The sequence below is a fragment of the Drosophila santomea genome, chromosome 2R (assembly GCF_016746245.2).
Source record: "Drosophila santomea strain STO CAGO 1482 chromosome 2R, Prin_Dsan_1.1, whole genome shotgun sequence".
Classification (NCBI taxonomy): Eukaryota; Metazoa; Arthropoda; class Insecta; order Diptera; family Drosophilidae; genus Drosophila; species Drosophila santomea.
Genome location: NC_053017.2, coordinates 17,343,987 through 17,362,259, shown reverse-complemented (window position 1 = coordinate 17,362,259; position 18,273 = coordinate 17,343,987). Strand labels below are relative to the sequence as shown.

The window sequence follows — 18,273 nt, the reverse complement described above, 5'->3', positions numbered from 1 at the left end:
CAGTATTCACAGTGTGAAGCACCCACCAACACTCGAGAAAAAAATTGCAATAAAAATAAGCCCGCTTTTGTGCGTCGGCAGTGGGTAAACAAGAGCGGTACAAACAAATGAAAAACGAAACGAAAGGACATACAAAATTCAAAAACAAAATAAATACAACGGAATTTTCCCCATTCACCTTGCACCCAATTATGAATCTCTTGAAGGAATGCCAATGAAAGGGTTTTCTGTTAATGCATGCTAATTGTGTTTGCTTAAGGAAACAGGACGAGAAAACGAAAACAAACGAAGATCCGAGTACTGAGTTCTCAGTTCCGAATCCCGAGTTCCTCGGGTAGTTTCACTCACCTTGACGGGCTTCTTTACGGGCACAGGTCGCGAGTACTGGTGGTAGACCTGGACATGGTTCGATGTGAATTTACCCAACATGTGTGGCTCGAGGTGACGAAGGCGACGGAGCGGAGCGGAATAGTTGATGATGGTCTGGAAAGAGTTGAATTCATTATTACTAAATCAAGTTTCAAGTCCATATGCAATGCTTAAAAGGATAGAGCTTTTCTGCCACGTAGTTAAAGTGTTGGCCACCTTTAATTATAAGTGGTGGCTTTTTTAATTACACTTTGTACATGTAATTACTCTACCACACAGTGGTTATAATACTCAGAAGTCAAAGGTGTTACTTTCGTGAATCGTACAACAAAAGTCTATGCCAGCCAGGCAAATATGAATCAGAATAGAAAATGGGGCAATTTTAGAATAATTCAATATTTTCAACTTGGCACAGTATTTTCTGTCCTTTCAGCTGGAAGGGTTTCCTTTTTTATTTGAATGAGAAAATCCCCCGTGACCTTTCTATGCGTGGGTGGCGACACATGGCTCACCAGACTCCGACTGCGAATCCGTCTGCGTATCCGTATTCCGTATTCCGTCTCCAGTGACAGGACGACGAGCTTTGAGCCCTGCTTCATTACAGTAATGCGATCTGGCCAGAACGCCAAAGCAGCCAAAGTTCTGGACAGGACGTGAGTGGGCCGGCCAGAAAGTTAAATAAAATAAGCGCTGGAAACAGCAAAAGTTATGCCAAGTATTCCCGGCTAAGCATGAATCAAGTGCCATAACACGACCACCCCGACAGACCGAGAAAAGTGGGAAAAGCGGGAAAAGCGAGAAAAGCAAGAAAGGCGGCGAAAGCCGAAGCGAAAGTAAAGCCCAAGAAAAAGTCCTAGGCCGCGTGCTCTTAATTTGCGGAATTCAAGACATTCGCTTTCATTCGGGATTATGCTGGAGCATTATAATCCGCTCCAGCGTCGGTTGGGCGGAATTCAGTGCCTCGTATGCGGTGAGCACTTCACGGGGCAAAAAAAAGCTAGTAGACGACAAAATCAATATCTAAATACGATTTCCACCCACATGTGATTAACTTTTGTGCAGTCAGTTAGGCACACAGTTGAGATAACGCGCCATTAAATTTATGCACGAACAAAAGACATTTTAGCCAAGTACCAAGGACACGTCGCTCCTGCAGTCTTTGCCCCCAAATGATTGCTCAAACTTATAATTGGACTTTAATACGCAATTGCCTGGCAGGCAATGTGTGCGTGTTTGTTTCGAATTATTCGGGATGCTTGAACTTCTTTTTCGCTGAAAGGCAGCAAACTCTATGGCAATGTGATTAACCTGCAGCAGGGCTTGAGTCCATATCAATCGCGTACTAAGGACCGCAACTACTTGCAACAAACTTGAGCGCCCTGGCAAGTTTCCAGCGGTTTTCATTCGTAATGTGGTGTGATGTGATGGTGCCCACCACTTTTGAGGACTCTACTTGAGTGCCACAATCAGTCTGCCAAGTCCGACGAGTGGGAGCTGGGTGTGAAATTTATACGCCAGCCCGCATTTGCGTCACTGTTTAAAGATTTTCCCCCACTGACGCGCAAATGATTGCGACGGCAAGGAGACAAGGATGAAAGGACCTGCCTCCGGGTGAACCAGAACCAGAACAGGAACCGGAGCCATGTGCCTCGCCATGTGCCTCGCCATGTGCCTCGCCATGTGCCTCGCCATGTGCACAGTGCCCCATCTCTGAGCGCTGATATGATGTGGAACATTCTGTTGTTCTCGTCGGTTGTTTTATAATCTGAGCCTCTTAACTTGCTTTCCCGTTTTTTTTTTTAGGAAAGCAAACACGTATGGATTTCCGCCAAAATGACTTTTAGGCGAACCAAATGAAAGTCAGTGTAATTAAAAAGGTTTCTTCTTGAATCGCTTTTGATGGCTCTAATCCTATTAGGATTATTCGAATTTTTCATTCGTTGGTTATTTTAAAAAATTAAACTCTTAATTGACGTATACTATTATGATGAAATTATTTGTTTGGTTTGGTTAGTTTTGGCATATGCTCGTAAAAGTGTAACCCTAAGCCGTCCGTCCGTAAGTGTTAATTTTATGGCTATCAGTCATGGCCAACTGGGGTTTGAGCCACCTCTGCGGACACTGTCGACAAGTGGCAGGAGTGCCTGAATGAATGGCTCTCTAATTGAGATAAGAGTGACGCAGGCTGCTGCCTCCGGCGATGAGAAATGAACCCAGGATGTGCCAGCTCAAACAGAAAGAAATAACACTTTCGCCGCTTGGCAAGTATGGCACTTACTCGAGCGATGTCCGAGCCAAACAAATTAGCGGGGCCAAGAGCAGCTAGCCAGCAGTTTGAGTGTGAGGTGAGTGTATATGGCGAGCCCTGATTATTGGAGAAAGGATAATGGCAAGGGTAAGCTGACCCACAAACACGATTAAGGAGACCAAGGACACTGCACCGTGTTGGGTTAAATCTTTGTGTGTTTGCCTCTGTTGTCTCTGCAATCATTCAAGCGCAGACAAATGCCCTGGTGTTTGTTTATGTCAACATTGTGTCCTCTGCCACCCACCACCACCACCACCAGCACACGCTCTCCTCTCACATGCCCGTCATGTTTCACGAGTTTTCCCCATTTCCCAGGGATTTTCTTCTTTTTTTTTTCTCGTTGCTAGGACATCACCAACATAATGGATCTCATCAGCCGCAAACTGAAATCCAAGAGCAAACAGCTAACTAACGAGTAGTTCCGACTGCCACAACCCCGAGGATTGAATAGTCGTTTAAACTGTCATCATTCGCCGTGTGCCATCAATGATTTGTTGCGAGGACCCAGCCGAAACATACTCCAAATGCTGACCATTGAAAATAGCCAGAGATTTATTTCTCTTTGACCACATTAGCCAGAGCTTCTTACGAACCATTCATCTTAATTAAATCTCTATCTGCTGTTGGACGAACGGACTTTGAGGCCTTTTGCATTCGCAACAGCTGTTTAAATGCTTATATTTAAACTGGGTTTCACAGCGCAAGCCAAAAGAACATATAACGCTAAAGCTCAAAAAAACATTTATCATTTCAATTGTTCAACTGACTAATGTATTTCATTGCGTAAAAATTAAATGTGCACACAAATCTTTTTGGCTATTATGCTGTGGCTGTCTATAAATAATTGTATAAATTGACACACTTTTTATGAAGTTATTAAAAAGCAGCAAGACCGTTTTCATTCTAGATTATCATAGCAATTTCAAAATATTAAGAATTTATTTAAATAATCCTAAAATCGACAAATATATACAAATCTCCACTGCTTCAAGATCCCTTGGCATATTTTAATAGCCTTTCCTCGATCTGCCGGCTAAACATTCGCACTAAACTCTCGGCCACGGCGACTTGGCTATAAGCCAGTGCACAGATGGGTTTGCTGTTCCTCATCTTGTCGGCGATGACCAGCGTCCAATCGATCTCGTGGGGATGTGTCTGGCCCTTAACAAAGCGGGCGAACATCTCCGGCAGCCATATGGCACCATCCCGGCAATAGGTGCACTGTTTGCAAGTGTGCTTCTCGAAGAACTGTATTGATCGCAGCATTACTGCCAGCGGATCACAGTCCCTGGTCATCACAATAACCGCTCCACAGCCGAAACCACTGCCTGCATCCTGCAAACTATCGAAATCCATGAGAACCTTTCCGGCTGTGGGTGGATCCAACAGTGGCGTGGACAAGCCACCTGGGAATACTGCCGCCAGGTTGTCCCAGCCACCTTTTACGCCACCCGCATGCCTTTCTATCAGATCCCTCAGGGGAATTGACATTTCTTCCTCCACAGTGCAGGGGTTGTTCACCTGACCGCTGAGGCAATAGAGTTTGGTTCCCGTGTTGTAGCTGCGACCCAATCCTGCCCACCACTGGGAACCCCTTCGCAAAATGGTGGGCACCACGGCAATGGACTCGGCATTGATCACCAAACAAGGATGCTCGAAGTAGCCCTTTTCAGTGAGGAAGGGCGGACGCCGTCGTGGTCTTCCCAGTTTACCCATCAAGCAGTTGATCATGGCGGTCTCCTCGCCACACAAATACCGATCTCCGCGCTGGACCATCACATCGAACTTAATGCCGGTGCCACAGACACTGTCCCCCAATAAGCCATGATGATAGGCCTCCGCCAAGGCGAAGTGCAGGTTGCAGGCCTCGTTGTAGAACCGATTCCTGATGTACACAATGGCTCTACCGCATCCCATGGCCACACCCACCAGGAGTATGCCCTCAATCAGTTTGTGCGGCTCATGCCGCAGGATATCCCGGTCCTTGCAGGTGCCCGGCTCTCCTTCTGCACAGTTCACGATGACCATTTTGGGCACCTTCTCGGACTTGGTCTGGCGAAGGAACTCCCACTTCAGTCCGGCATAGAAGCCGGCTCCTCCCCGTCCTCGCAGTCCACTCTTGCCTATTTGTTCCATGATCCATTCGGGACCCTGCTCCAGCAGATCAGCGGTGCGATGCCAATCGCCACGTTGACAGGCTCCCTGCAACCGCCAGTCGTGGCGTCCATACAGATTCTGGAACACGCGATCACAATCATCCAGAGGGCCAAATTTGGTCTTACAATTGGGCTTATATCCCTTGGGTGCAGCGGTAATGGGAGGCCTTTCGGGACCCAGCTTTTTGATACCACCACCTGCTTTCTTGGCAGTTTGGACCAGACGCACTTGCTGTTCCCAAACAGACGGCAAATGGTTTTTAAGCATCCGGCGCAACATCTTGGCGTCTTGAAAAATGTACTTTCTGTGTATTAATGCTTTCTGAAAACCACAATCTGGACTGGCAGTGTTGTCAAGGAATGTAAAATAATTGAAGTTTTCAAATCATTTAACTCCTCTATATATCAAATACCCAATCGATTTATTATCAATATGTCCAAGTCAGCTGTCCATTTTGCAAAATTTAAATGTCAGTCGGTCTGTGTGAAAAATGTAGGCTGCGGGCGGTTTGAGTCATGTTTATTTTATTCAAATTTGGGCTCAAATTAGAAATTGAAGGCCAGATCTAAACAGCATTTGGGCCGAAATCCTTTTTAAACGAGTTTCCTGGCCCAACAATCATAGGCAAAGACGGGCAGCAAAGTAAACATGTAGTAGTATGTATATCGGGCCAAAGTTGGCCGACGACGACAAATTGGAAGACTGAAAGTAGCGCAACAAATGCTGCCATAACGACAATGGGAACACCAACAGCAGCAATAAATTTAGGAGTATACCGGCAGCACAAACCCACATCTATACTCACATTTGCTTTCACATCCACATCCACGCCCATACCTACACCCACACCCACGCGCCACCCACGTGAGGCAGTTTTTCCCAGGGCTAGGACATGTGCGAATGCGTATACGTAATTTTCTATGAATCGAGAAGCAGCAGCAACAGCAGCAGCAGAAGCTGTGGCGCAGACAGGTCCTTTCAATTTATGCAACCATCCGACAGCGATTCGCCTTTAATGACAGGCAACAAAAGGCATCCCGAAACCAGATGAACTGGAGATAAGATTCTGGTACCTGAGCACCCTGAGAGGGATTCAATTAGCGGGCTTTGTGTGCCGGAATGAAATGGTACTCGCAGCCAAATGAGTTGCCTGCGACATTAGCGACAAAGTGGAGTTTGGCTCGCGGCGAACTCATTAGCATACACTAATCGTCGCCATGTGGCATCCTGTGGGGCATCCCAAGATGCAATCCAGCTGCATTAAGAGCTTTCGAGCACGGTGCACAACAATCCACAAATCACGCACTTAATTGGGGGGACTGTTGACTTAGGACAGCGAAGGAATGCCAAACGGGTTGGCTGAGCCAAGAGATAAATTTGGCCAACAGTTTGTGTCTTATTCAGGGGACATTACACTCGCCGAAAATGTATTTCGCCTTCTAAGGAGACATAGTCGTTGTTATACCCGTTATAGATTCGTTGAAAAGTATGTAACAGGCAGAAGGAAGCGTTTCCGACCATATAAAGTTTATATATTCTTGATCAGGATCAATAGTCGACTATAGCGTTCTCACTTGTTTTTATTTGGTCTTATAGCAGTAGAGATTTCTGTAAGTGTTTGCCCTCTCGACACTGATGCCAAAAGGTAAACTGCAATCGCCCACGAATAGTCGAGTTGTCCCATTCCTCGGGGGAGATGTTTGTGTTTGTTTTATGAGCACAGTTTGCTCAGCTCTGGTTGATTTCGTTATTATTATAGCTTGGTAATGTTTTATGGCCATTTCGTGGCTGTTTTCACACCAGTCAGCCGAACACCGCAAACCCACCGACCAAAAACAATCAGGACAGCCGTCGTTCAGCACTTCTCTGCGCCACGAAAAGTAAACATGCGGCGTACACCGGAGATTAGCTCTAATGGAGTAGCCATTCCAGTTTTAGTTTCATGCCACAAATAACTGAACAGATCGTATCGCGGAATTCACTCCCTTGTTTGCATTAACAAATGCATTGTGTATACCATTTAGGGACTTTTGTATAACGCGTTGAACACATTAATGATACGATATTTTTGGTACATTACGTATACGCCATGTGTATTGATATTCGTTTAACGAAAATTCATTTATTAACCCGGTTTCAGTCGACGATATACAAGCATATGCCAAATTGGGGTTTATAAATGGTTTAGTAAATTTAAAAGTTCTATCAGTAGACTAGTTTTTCATACATTTCTTTACATTTATGCAGCAACTAAATAAGCCTTTAATTTCCAGTCCATTTCAAAGGTCGTAATTCAGTCCTTGGACTATTTCAGGTTCCACATAGAGTATTTAATGGTTGCAACTGACCACATTCCATTCGAAAATTTATAGTCGCACATGACTCCGTGCTTTTTTGTCCTTGCCCATTATTCAACCATTTAACGACTTGTACAATGAACATGTACAAAACCTAGGACAATTAAATCGGAAATAATAAACCTATACAATTTATCAAAGATCGAACTAATTGACTAATGGTGCTCCATTTTTTGTATACTTATTACCATTGGATGGAGATGTAGAATCTCCTCCTTTCATGGCACTTGCGAACTCCTAACTAAGTGAATTTAGCACATATTTGACACTCGCCACATCTGCCAACGAGTCGATATTGGCAGACTAAACTAAACAGCAATCAATAGACGCCCCAAGGACACTGCCGCTGCCATCGACTTTAAATAAGCTAATTTACATGCACACATGGAGCTCCTGGTGGCAATTTGTAAGCGTCGTCGACAATGCCAGCAAATTTACAGCCCACGGTGGCAGTTGCAAGTGGCGCAGCTGCACATTAATGTCCTGGTTGCCCCTCGCGCCCGAGTTGCAGACCCACAGGATCCCTTCGTCCTCAGACAATTGTGGTTTGTCTTCAGCCAACTTTGCAGATGCCTGCTCCTCTGCGGCTGCTTGTTTTTCCTACCAAACGTCAACTCATTATCGAGATAGGGATTGCGCAGTTCATCCAACTGTTGAATTGGTTTTGGTATTCGGTATTTCGGTTTAAGATAGATAGATGAATTAATTATATGAGCTTCGAACTGGGACTCTGATTTTTGGGCTTTAGGATACGAAATTTGCAATTCAAATATGTGTATTATAAATGTTATTCCAGCTTAAATGAGGAGAGTTTCTTACGATAATCAAGAGATCAAATTACATAAACATATTAAAATGTATCGCCATCAATAAGTCGCTCATCTAACAGTTAGATTGCACAGTTTGGTGTGTTAAATTGCTGAGAATTGTATTTTCTAAATTTAAATTTCTAATAAGCTAACAATTTGCAGGAAATATTGTTGTACGATATGTAAAACATGGCCCACAGAGGTTTAATTCAAACTTTTCCACTCGCTTCACAATTTGTTAAAGGCGTTGCACTTTTCGTAGCATACTTTTTTGGGCAGCAAGCTGAACTTTAGCAGACAGAATGTGGAAGCAATCTCAGTTATGGGCAACAACAGGTACCTGGTAGCCAAGTGAAAAGAAGCAGGTGAAAACCGTAAAATTCACATTTAAAGGCGGCACACACACACACACATTGGGTGAGTGGAGGGGAGGGGCGAAATGTCCAGGAGCCGGAACCCCATAAACAAAACTGAAAGTATTTATAACATGCAAACACGCGGTGGACCATGGTCATTTGCATGCTGACCCCACACAAACATTTATGTATGTATGGCGTATAGTGAAATAAGGGGTGAAGGGTCAGCGCCTGCAAGTTAATCACGTGCCATGAAAAGTCACGCATACGGCGCAACTGGCGACCCCAGCTGAAAGCTATGAACATGGGCAGACAATTTCAAAAGTCGCGGAATCAGGCCAACTGAAAACATGCAAGTAAATGTGTAATAATGCACAGAAAAACGCCAAAAAAAAAAAAACAGGGAATTGAGGTTGCACAACTTTTCGAGGTCAGAAAACAAAACTTCAAGACCAACAAAAGGCAGAAACCAACCAACTTTGAAAATGCAATCCAAAAAAGAAACACAAAGTGTATGTCCTGTTTTGGTTTTATCGCAAATTTTAAAGCAGTTAGCTACCAAATTCTTGAAGTCGGTCATGGGGTTCCAGTGCGCTCTACTAGTTCATTTCATTCCACCAAGTTATTGCTATAGCCTTGGCTATAAAAATGTCCAATTCCGACAATGCGTGTCAACTTCCGAATTCTACTTGCGACCAGTTTACGACCGGTTCCTTTGATGGCAAGACCATGAAGAAGAAAACTATGCACTACTTATTACACTCAATTACCGACTGTGACTCGGAAAGTGGGCTTTAATAAGAGCTATTTGAATATTGAAGGTGGAGGAAAACAATTTTCAGAATAATAACTTTATTATTATGCACTAAAGGAGTACATTTGCAGTAATTTGTTGCTGACAATTCAAATCTTACTTAAATGTTCTTTAAAACTACCTGCGAGTTTGGTGTTATGTATTGTACAAATTACAATCTTACTGTTGAAGGCAGTAGAAAAGAAAATAAAATTTCATTGTAATGTTGGTATTATTATGGAAAAATGAGCTTAAAATTATTGATTGCTAGCCATTTTTTGTAACTTTGCTTTAAAGTCCTCTTAAATTCCTTGCAAGTTTGCTATTATGCACTAGACAAACCCTATGCAAATGTAGAATAATATCAATTTTTTCCCATTTTTTCGATGGTTAGACCGGTTTGCTTGCCATTATGTTTTAGCTTTGTTTGAATATCGCCAAAGCAGTTTTCAGATCGTCCTTTTCACTGGGTCACGTGCATAAATAAATTTAAAAAGCTGTCCCATTCGTTGCAATGGCACGTCAACACTTTTCGCCGTCCAGCCCAGACGTGTGGTGGAAATAAGTTTTCCACTTTCTTATGCACGTAACTCTGGGTGAAAGTTTTGGGTTTCCACTGCATGCCATCCGTGTGACATGACCAGTGTCTAATGGGTAAGCACTCCTCCTTTGGATAACTTTGAAATCGTGGCCAAAGATGGTTAGCCATGCTCCGGATTTTAGCCCATTAAGATGGCTTATGTCCGCATCGAAGAATGTGTGTTTGTCGACTTAATTCGAAAAGCATGTTCCAACTTTAAACCGATTTTCATATTTGCAGAATCGGCCAAACGGAACCGGAACAATGCACCCCAAGCGACCAACTGATCCCAAAACCCAAATCGCCAATATGCCGCCAGTGAATTTGAATGTGTATGTGAATAAACGGTGGGCTGTGGATGGGTGGCCTATGGCTGGGCAGCAATTCACGGGATTTGCATTTAACAGGGTCCACAAATGCCGACTGCCAGGAGGAGCCCCATGTTTGCTAATACATATTCGCTGCCCGCCCTGGCACTCAAAACGCTTTCTGAACACAATGAATTGTGAATTGTGAATGGTGTGCGGGCGAATGGAGACGAAGGTGCAGGAAACAGTAAAGGGAGCCGAATATAAAACCTATTACAAAATATGTTTGTGTTTCATTAAAAATTTAAGACCATCCGCAAACGAAAAGGGAATAAAGGAAGAAAATCGCCCTGTTTATGACATGCGACAAATTCATTTCGCCTTAAGCATTTGTATTAAAAATTCTTCACCGATAAAGTTATAAAAGCGAACATGTTATGCCGCCTTGTGACAAAGTGCGATAAAGTGACTATTTTAAATTATGCAGCAGCATTAAAAATAATATCAAAAAATCTGTCTGATCCAAAATCAATACATGAATAACGCTAATCGTGTTCTTAGCTTTATACGAACACGCATTTTAAATTGATAAAGAGTGAAGAGTCCTTAGGCGAAAATCGAGTTATTGATTTATACTTCTGATTTTCCATATGCCAAGCCTGTGGCAGAATAAATATAAAGATATGCACACAATTTTGGCAATATTTTGGCGAATTTTGAAAATTTGGTTAACCAATAAATGGCACATTTGACATGGCAAATATATGACGATTGGTGATGACTATTTGCGCAACAGTACATGCAAATTATTCTGGTAATTCTAACCGTTGCGGCCAGAAAATGTATTAATCTTCAGAACGACAGACCGTGCGTCATTAACATTAGATTTATTCGATTGGTCATCAATATTTGGATTAGGCTTGCATATTTCACGTTTTTGGTTGTTTGGCAAAAAGCAATCTATATTCTATGTTCGAATGGTCAGCTGTGGCTCCAACTTATTTGTTAGCCCACAAACACGCCCCATCTGTTGAATATTTCAAGATACGAGTATTAAAGGCACGTGCGCGCAAGTGATATGCTTTATTTTATCATCCGCCATAAACTTTTACTATTGCGTAATCAGCAATTACTCTCTGCAATGGAGTGCATTTTGTTTGGTCATTCTGGCGAAAATATTTTTGTTTTGCTTTTCCAGATCGTATAGCAGTCTGGACATTTTTATACGATTCTCTTGGTTGGCGAAGAAAACTTTCGCTCCTGATTTTATTGCTCAATTGAATTAACTGATAAACAGATTATTCGTTTTTTTTATCGCATACGTGAAGTGTTATCTACGTTGGTGACGGCCTCAGATTACGAATAATAATAAAATACATTTTAATTGCCAACGCGAGTCAAAAACCTTTTTGAATAAAAAACGTTTCAAGTGGCAGCAGCCCGGTGTCAATAAAGCAGATTAATTGCAAATAAACTGATTTACTCTTAAGCCATAATAAATTAAGTGTTTCAATTAAAGCTTCTTGTATGAGGAACTTTATTTTATTAAGCGAATTTATTGGTAAACAGCAAGAGGCTTATTTGTGTACTCTTAGCGTATTATATTATTTTTATTCACCTGCCTGTGCTATAAATCATTGAAGAGCGGTAGTTACGCAATTCACGTAAAGAGAAGTGTGTGCGCTCAGTTCTCAGTGTATTTATCTTAATCAGAAAACTCATCTCTGGAACCTTGAATTTTCTGTTTGCCCTGTCGCTCCAGACGTCCCATCTAAGTCTATGTCTATGTACATCTGCACAAACGTGTGGAAACGTATCTTGTATCTGTAGCTTTGTATCTTTGTATGGCTCTCCTTCTCTGTCTGGCTATGAGTTTTGTTTGCTTGTCTTTTATGGCGACTTGTTGACGTTCTTATTGCCGCTCTGGCCGTTGTTTGTCGGATTCTCAAGTTTACCAACTTGCATAGCAATGAAGCGGTATGAATATGCGAGTCTGATTGGTCCAGATCCACTTTCCAGCCACGGGAGGATTATGCCACTTGTTGTCTTTGCCACTTTGTGCGGCGCATGCATTTTGCGCCTGGCTCACGAGGACATTGTTGCCAGTCGTCTGTCTTAATTTTCAATTTTATACCTTCCGAGCTTTATGCTCACCTATCCGGGAATACGGACTACTCCGGAGTTTATGCCGTACACTCACACACTCACAAAAATATTTATACGTACGCGCACTCGTAAGCCGCAAATGTTTGCTCGACGTGTCTTTCTGACGTTCACCACACCCGGGAACTAATGCATTAAGTCGATTTCGCGCTCCAATGGATTTTGTTGCCAATGCCACAAGTTTTGGCATCCTTCCTACTGCACACACATACACTCACATACGTACATACATATCCTTATGTGTATCGCCTTGGATCAGCCACTTTTACACGCTCAATCGAATGGCTCCTCCACTTTCGACCGACTGACTGGCTGACTGACTGACATTTTTGCCACATTTAGTCTCGAGAGTCAATGGCACGTTAATAAAATGTCGCCAAACGAGCCGGGATTTTCGCATTTTCCGATAGTTACCCATATACATAGATGCGTAGGTAGCTTGTAGCTGACTCAGCCCGTAATCAGGATTCAATTAAGCATTTTAAAGAAATTTAATCAAACTTCGCTGACCTTTTCCGCCCCCGGAAAAGCCAATTAACAGTGGCAACAATGTCTGCGAGGCAACGATGTAAAAGGGGAAAACTCGGGCAGGAGTTTTCATAGCCCGGGCTTAATTAATATATATCAATCTTTTTGTTGTATCCTCTCTACGGAATGTCAAGCCCTTCATGGGGCAATTAAGGGGCTATTGAAATGTTGACACTGGCCATTTTTTGGGGTTAAAGTTTGTACGGCAAAAGTTTGAGCGTGCCTTTGTGTTTGTTAAAGAACTTGCCATCATCAGTCGTGTTAACAAGTCGCACGCACATTATTTCTAATTTATGTGCATAATTCAAAATGCGTGGCCTTGAGGGCGAAAAAAAAATATAAGAAACGAAACGAAAGGAAACTGTTGTCTAGAAAGTTGGGCTGTCCCACTAAATCACATTCATACGTCTTGCGAATGAGTAATGTGGGGCCCGTCACTCAGTCGTCAGTCGCCGTCTTCCCCCCGAAAAGCCTCCCAAATACACCCAGAAACCCCACGAATAGTACTTTACCACTAGCCCGCTTCTTATTAATGTTAATTACTGGCGTTGCTCTACGCAAAGCTCTTTATCCCTTTAAGCCACAACACATTTGCGAGCTTGCCAACAAACTTCAGGCCTAATTTTTGTTAATTTTTTTTTTGCCTTTCGCCTTTTGCTCTGCCACTGACACACTCACAGCCAGAGGCGTCGCTCAAGGGAATGGAGATTTTGGGCAACAATTTATGCCGAAAGTTTTCGCAAATTGCTCATTTCAAGCACCGTTTGGTATGCAACACCTTCGCGATATTAGAAAATTCCTGCAGGTGAGAGATTTATGCCAACCATCGTCCTGCCAATTACACACACTCGTACATCTCAACAATATTTGCATTCCACTTGGAAATCTTAAAGATAGAAATTGTGCGCCTATTAAGGAATTTAAACTGAAACGTTGAAACTTCAAAATTAAGATACATACGTTTAATAATTGCAATTTTCATTTTCAATCTTTATGTTATTAGATTTATATCAACATTAGGTATTATATTTAATTAAAACTAAACTTGCTCCATTTAATGCATCATAAAATCACTAATTTATTTAATGTCCAACTTCCTCTCAGTTTAATTTCACATATTAACATTTTCTGCAAATGAATTCGGTGCGAATAGTATCTCCGTTTGCACAAAAGCTCACTAAAGTCCTGCAAAGTAATTTGCATTTATCTAGGCGGTCTTACCTGGGAAAACACTTAGAAGAGCCGGAAAACGCGGCCAGATGAAAAACGCTGGAGCAGAAATACTTGTCGCTGCGTATAGTTGATGCTGAATGAGGGAAAATGCAGATGTTGCTGTTGTTGGTGCTGTTGCTTTTGCTTTTGCTTTTGGGGCTTTTCTCGTAGACACTATTAAGACCTGGATGCCTGAATATTGGATCAAGCATGCTTAAATTTGTTGTTCAAGTTCATGCGTTTTGTATTGCTCATTTCGATATTGTTGTTTATAATTGTTGTAATTGCTTTAATGGTTATTATGTCGGTCTCCGTAAAATTTTGTTGGCTGTATATTGCGTAAACAATCTAAGGGTGTACGCGATGAATTTCAGGTGTTTAGCAATTAGGAATTTTCACATAATATAATATCCGAGTGCTTGTTTAGTTTCATTTGATTGCAATTTATTTTAACTACTGCCAGATATTTGCCTCTAATTTGGGGGCACAAAGCCAAATGGAAACTGAAGGGCCCTCAAAAAGTCATGATACTCTTCTCGAGAATGGAAAAATGGACTTTTGCCATTGGCATTGCCATTGCGTTCAGGCAATGACCCGGAAGTTTTGGCATTTCATTTATCTCATTTCTGTGCTCTTTGGGCCGCCTCTCTTGGTTTATTTTACAATAATAAACATTTAGCATTTTCATTTCGGCTCTTGTGCATTTGTTTGGTTTACGATTTTAAAGATTTACGAGATTTCTTTCCACCCAAGCACTAAAGTAAATACGATCCGCTTGGCCTTGTGCTCATACAATTGATACAATTGAAAACAAGAAAAAACAAACTCATTTTTGGCAAAAAACAAATTAATATCTCAGCTTTTTAATAATTCAAAATTTGCATAAACATGTTGCGAAATAGACAGCTCTACAGAAAACATAATGGCAACTAGAATTTATTTGTGATGACTAACGGGACCTTTTGACTTCGGAATAGTGTACATTTTGCAAGCATTCGCAGCATTCCAGGGAATCGTTGAGATAATAAAAATATTCTATTCCGTTTTTTCTGGTTTCTTTCGCCCCACCCCCGCCTCACTTGACTGGTTATAGCATTGTGTTGTCTAAATAATAGAATCGAATGGGGTTAGTGGGAGAGAAATGCCGTGCAAGGTCCAGTGGCGGTACGATAATGGAGGAAGGGAACTTTTTCAAAATGAACTACTCATATTCATCAAGCGCGAAATCAAAAAAGTCGAAATTGGTTCCAACCAAACGACATTTTCTTTGTCACAGAAACTGTTGATATTAAATCATGTATACGATGTAATATTAAAAAAACAAAAGGGATAAGAATAATTTTTACTGCACTGTAATAAGCCACCCCATTCCCCAAGATTCACTAAATTGATCCGCCCCTGGTGGACCCCAGCAACAACGCAAGTTCATGAGGTGGCCCTGATCAAAGGGGAGGGAGGTGGGGGCTGGGAAAATCGGGGGGGAGGCTGGCAATGTCGATCAGTGAGCGAGAGGGCACTACATAAAAATAAAGACAAAGAGAGAGAGAGCGGAGCAAAGAGAACCGATTTATATGTACATTGTTCAATGCAAAACTAAACAAATCACCAAAATAAATGCTACGAAAATAAACCATAAAGCCCACTGAACATCAGACAGAGCGCATATTAAACATTATTGTTTTTCTGCTCTTGCAGAGTCCGTGGTAGTAAATTATACATATTACGGCGATGACTTTGTAAGCGTTTTGTTATCACACACGGTGTAATCACATGGCCGCCTTATTTAGTTTAATTATTCAAAAATAATTGCAGTTCTTGCTAGCTCTGCGTAATTTGCAACTGCGCGTTTTTTGGGTTTTACCGGGTAACGGGACACGGCACACACGAAACACAAAAAAACACTGGCACACACACGATAACGGTTAGGCAGCAAGACACAAGTCGGCACAATTGTTAATTATTTAAAATTATTTAAATGCGCCCAGCGAACCGCACACGTTGGAGAATCAACAACAAATTGGAGCGACGCTCAGCCGCAAAAACGCTCTCACACACTCATACACACACAAACGCACGCAGGCCAATCAGCTGTTCGCGTTGATCGGCCGCTAGGGTTGCCAACGTCTCGAAATTCGGAATTCAATCATTTGAATGTAGGAAATACTTTGCGTCGCGCAACGGTTTTCCAGACGCTTTGTTGCTTCACTATTTTAGCTGTTTACCTAAGTGAAACGACTGCTGTCGGTGACCTTGTGGGCGCACTCCCACTTTTTCACTTTTAATTGCCGAGCGCTGCGAGTAGAACTTTAAAACACGCACAGCTTACTTAGTTTTATTGCACTCCGCGGCCGCTGTTTGCTAACGGTTCAAAAAGACGGCGAAACGACCTAACGGTACAGCAGTCCGAACACGACTGAGCGCAGGAATTCGGAGAAGTTCCTTATATACCGTTACGATGCGAGGGCCAAAGACCCGCAGGACGCAGGCGCAAAGCGGAAACCGTGTCAACTTGCGGCCTCAGGGTCAGGATGTCAGGGAGAGAGCCGCGGAGCCGAAGAGCGAGCACATGCAACAGCATTAGCCAAAAACTCCCACTCCTCTTACCAACTATCCGCATCCTAAGTCCCATAGGCAACTGGGTTGGCGCCAGGTGGCGCTGAATAAGATTGGGCAACCGGAAGCTCACTGCAACGTGATCGACGGAGTGTTTAGTATAGTTGTTAGGGAAATCCACTTTAAATCAAAGCGATCCTGTTTGCTATGTTTATCATTTTGTTAATACTTAGTAATTTACAATGTAATTCGAAAACCCTGAGTACCGTTAAACATTTCGACCGCCTTTAATATTGGGTAGCAATAACTTATAATGTTTTACTTCTGAAAATAAATTTAAAAACTATACTCCTGCCAAAAAAAATCAATATAATACAATTACTTATCAAATGTACTATTTTTTTCCTAAAAATAACATCTTAAAATAATTTACAACACTATTCTATTAAGCTTTCGCCAGCTTTAACTTAATTCCTTGCGGAGGTACCGCTCTCGCTTCCATTCGCGCACCTTTTCCCTCTGCATATCGTTTCGCGTTCTTCTCGGCTGATATATGGGATCCCTTCTCCTAACAGCGTTTAAATCAAAGGCTCCAAAGTGGGAGACCCGTGCCGGCTGCTGTTCGATTCCTAGTCCAGTACGTTGCTTGCGAAGAACAGTCTTGACAGGATACAATCGACCACTTTGACTGGGTCCCAATCCGTGCTCCTGGTCCCAGCCCTGTTTCACCATCAACTGGAGTCCCCGATTCTTGGCAGATATATTAAACTTGTGTAGCTTATGAGCGGGCAGAGCCTTTAGATTGAACTGATGCACTGTGGATGTTTGATGAACTGGCCAGGGGGTTTCCTTGTAGTCTCTCTTGCAGATTTCACAGTAAAAGGGGTTGTTGCTATCAATTGACTCATCCTCATCGCTAGGATCTTCTAGTGCGGGTAGGGTTTCTAAAAGATGAACTACCTCAGAGTGACCTTTTCGTTGGGCCAGTTTCAGAGCTGTATTTCCGGATTTGTCTGAGGTCTCTACTTGGACCCCTCTCTGCAGTAGCCAACTCACTACTTCCGTGGCTCCCTCACAGGCAGCCATCATCAAGGCAGTCCAGCCAAAAGAATCTCGAGAATTCAGATCCTCTTCTGAGACCTCCATTTGGGACAGCTCCTCTACTTTGTTGCTGGTGGCCAAACGGAAGAACTTGCTTTTGTCAAAGGGAACTAGGATTCTTTCTGGCACTCTTCTTATTTCTCCAGTTTTATGAGAAGATGGTAGCTCAGCTTGGCAAGTTGTAGGGGCATCCAACACCTCCTTGTAGAAATCACGAGCCTCCGCTCCGTTTAACCCATCGATTTGGTGTTTTACTGCTGTCGAGGATTCGGGGATAAAATCCGGGTCTCCAGCACGGACGAATCGCTTCAGTTGCAGAGGCAATGTTGTTAGAGCCAGCCAATTTGGATGCAATTCATTTTGAGAATTCATTTTTGCCAATAATAATGTTAACTTGTTTTGTAAATAAACATTTTGCAGATGTGAGCCAGGGCTGCGTAGTGCTTACGCATATCGTATGGAGATTAATCGATAGTCCAACTAATCGAATATAGAGATGGTGATTGTTAGGAACTTAAAGGTACAAAGACCACTGTGGAAATTATTTAATAGAATAAACAATACTAATCAAAATTAAGAATCTATAATAAAATAATAAACATACTTTGTTAACGCTTTTGTTTGATAAAATGATTAAATGTACCGATACAACGATAGTACCGATATCATCGTGGGTGGT

The 18,273-nt window shown here is 42.4% G+C and overlaps 3 protein-coding genes across 10 annotated transcripts in view; all 3 read right to left on the bottom strand.

The window, feature by feature from the left end:
- LOC120446978 (transient receptor potential cation channel trpm) overlaps window positions 1–16,317 on the bottom strand; it is a 47,351-nt gene extending 31,034 nt beyond the window's left edge. For 5 of the 8 annotated variants that reach the window (XM_039628256.1, XM_039628259.1, XM_039628260.1 and 2 more), the window contains exon 1: window positions 349–482. Coding sequence is in view for 3 of the 8 variants with exons in the window: in XM_039628258.2 (XP_039484192.1) it covers window positions 349–429 (81 nt within the window). In the remaining 5 variants the exon portion in view is untranslated. Of the gene's footprint in view, window positions 1–348; window positions 484–13,949; window positions 14,289–15,801; window positions 15,957–16,162 lie in introns of those variants that run through there. The other 3 variants (XM_039628257.1, XM_044005897.1, XM_039628258.2) reach the window with 2 other exon arrangements.
- On the bottom strand, window positions 3,639–5,204 carry LOC120446981 (NADH dehydrogenase [ubiquinone] flavoprotein 1, mitochondrial). The gene has a single exon (XM_039628271.1). It carries the CDS (start codon window positions 5,111–5,113, stop codon window positions 3,665–3,667), a length of 1,449 nt encoding a protein of 482 aa, XP_039484205.1. The 5' UTR covers window positions 5,114–5,204; the 3' UTR covers window positions 3,639–3,664.
- A 554-nt stretch (window positions 16,318–16,871) lies between the features above and the next one.
- LOC120447007 (G patch domain and ankyrin repeat-containing protein 1 homolog) lies at window positions 16,872–18,110 on the bottom strand. The gene has a single exon (XM_039628314.2). It carries the CDS (start codon window positions 17,964–17,966, stop codon window positions 16,956–16,958), a length of 1,011 nt encoding a protein of 336 aa, XP_039484248.1. The 5' UTR covers window positions 17,967–18,110; the 3' UTR covers window positions 16,872–16,955.
- Window positions 18,111–18,273: the final 163 nt, after the last annotated feature.

Coding starts and splice junctions, on each gene's coding strand:
- LOC120447007 (XM_039628314.2), bottom strand. CDS start 17,966: ATGAATTCTCAAAATGAATTGCATCCAAATTGGCTGGCTCTAACAACA.
- LOC120446981 (XM_039628271.1), bottom strand. CDS start 5,113: ATGTTGCGCCGGATGCTTAAAAACCATTTGCCGTCTGTTTGGGAACAG.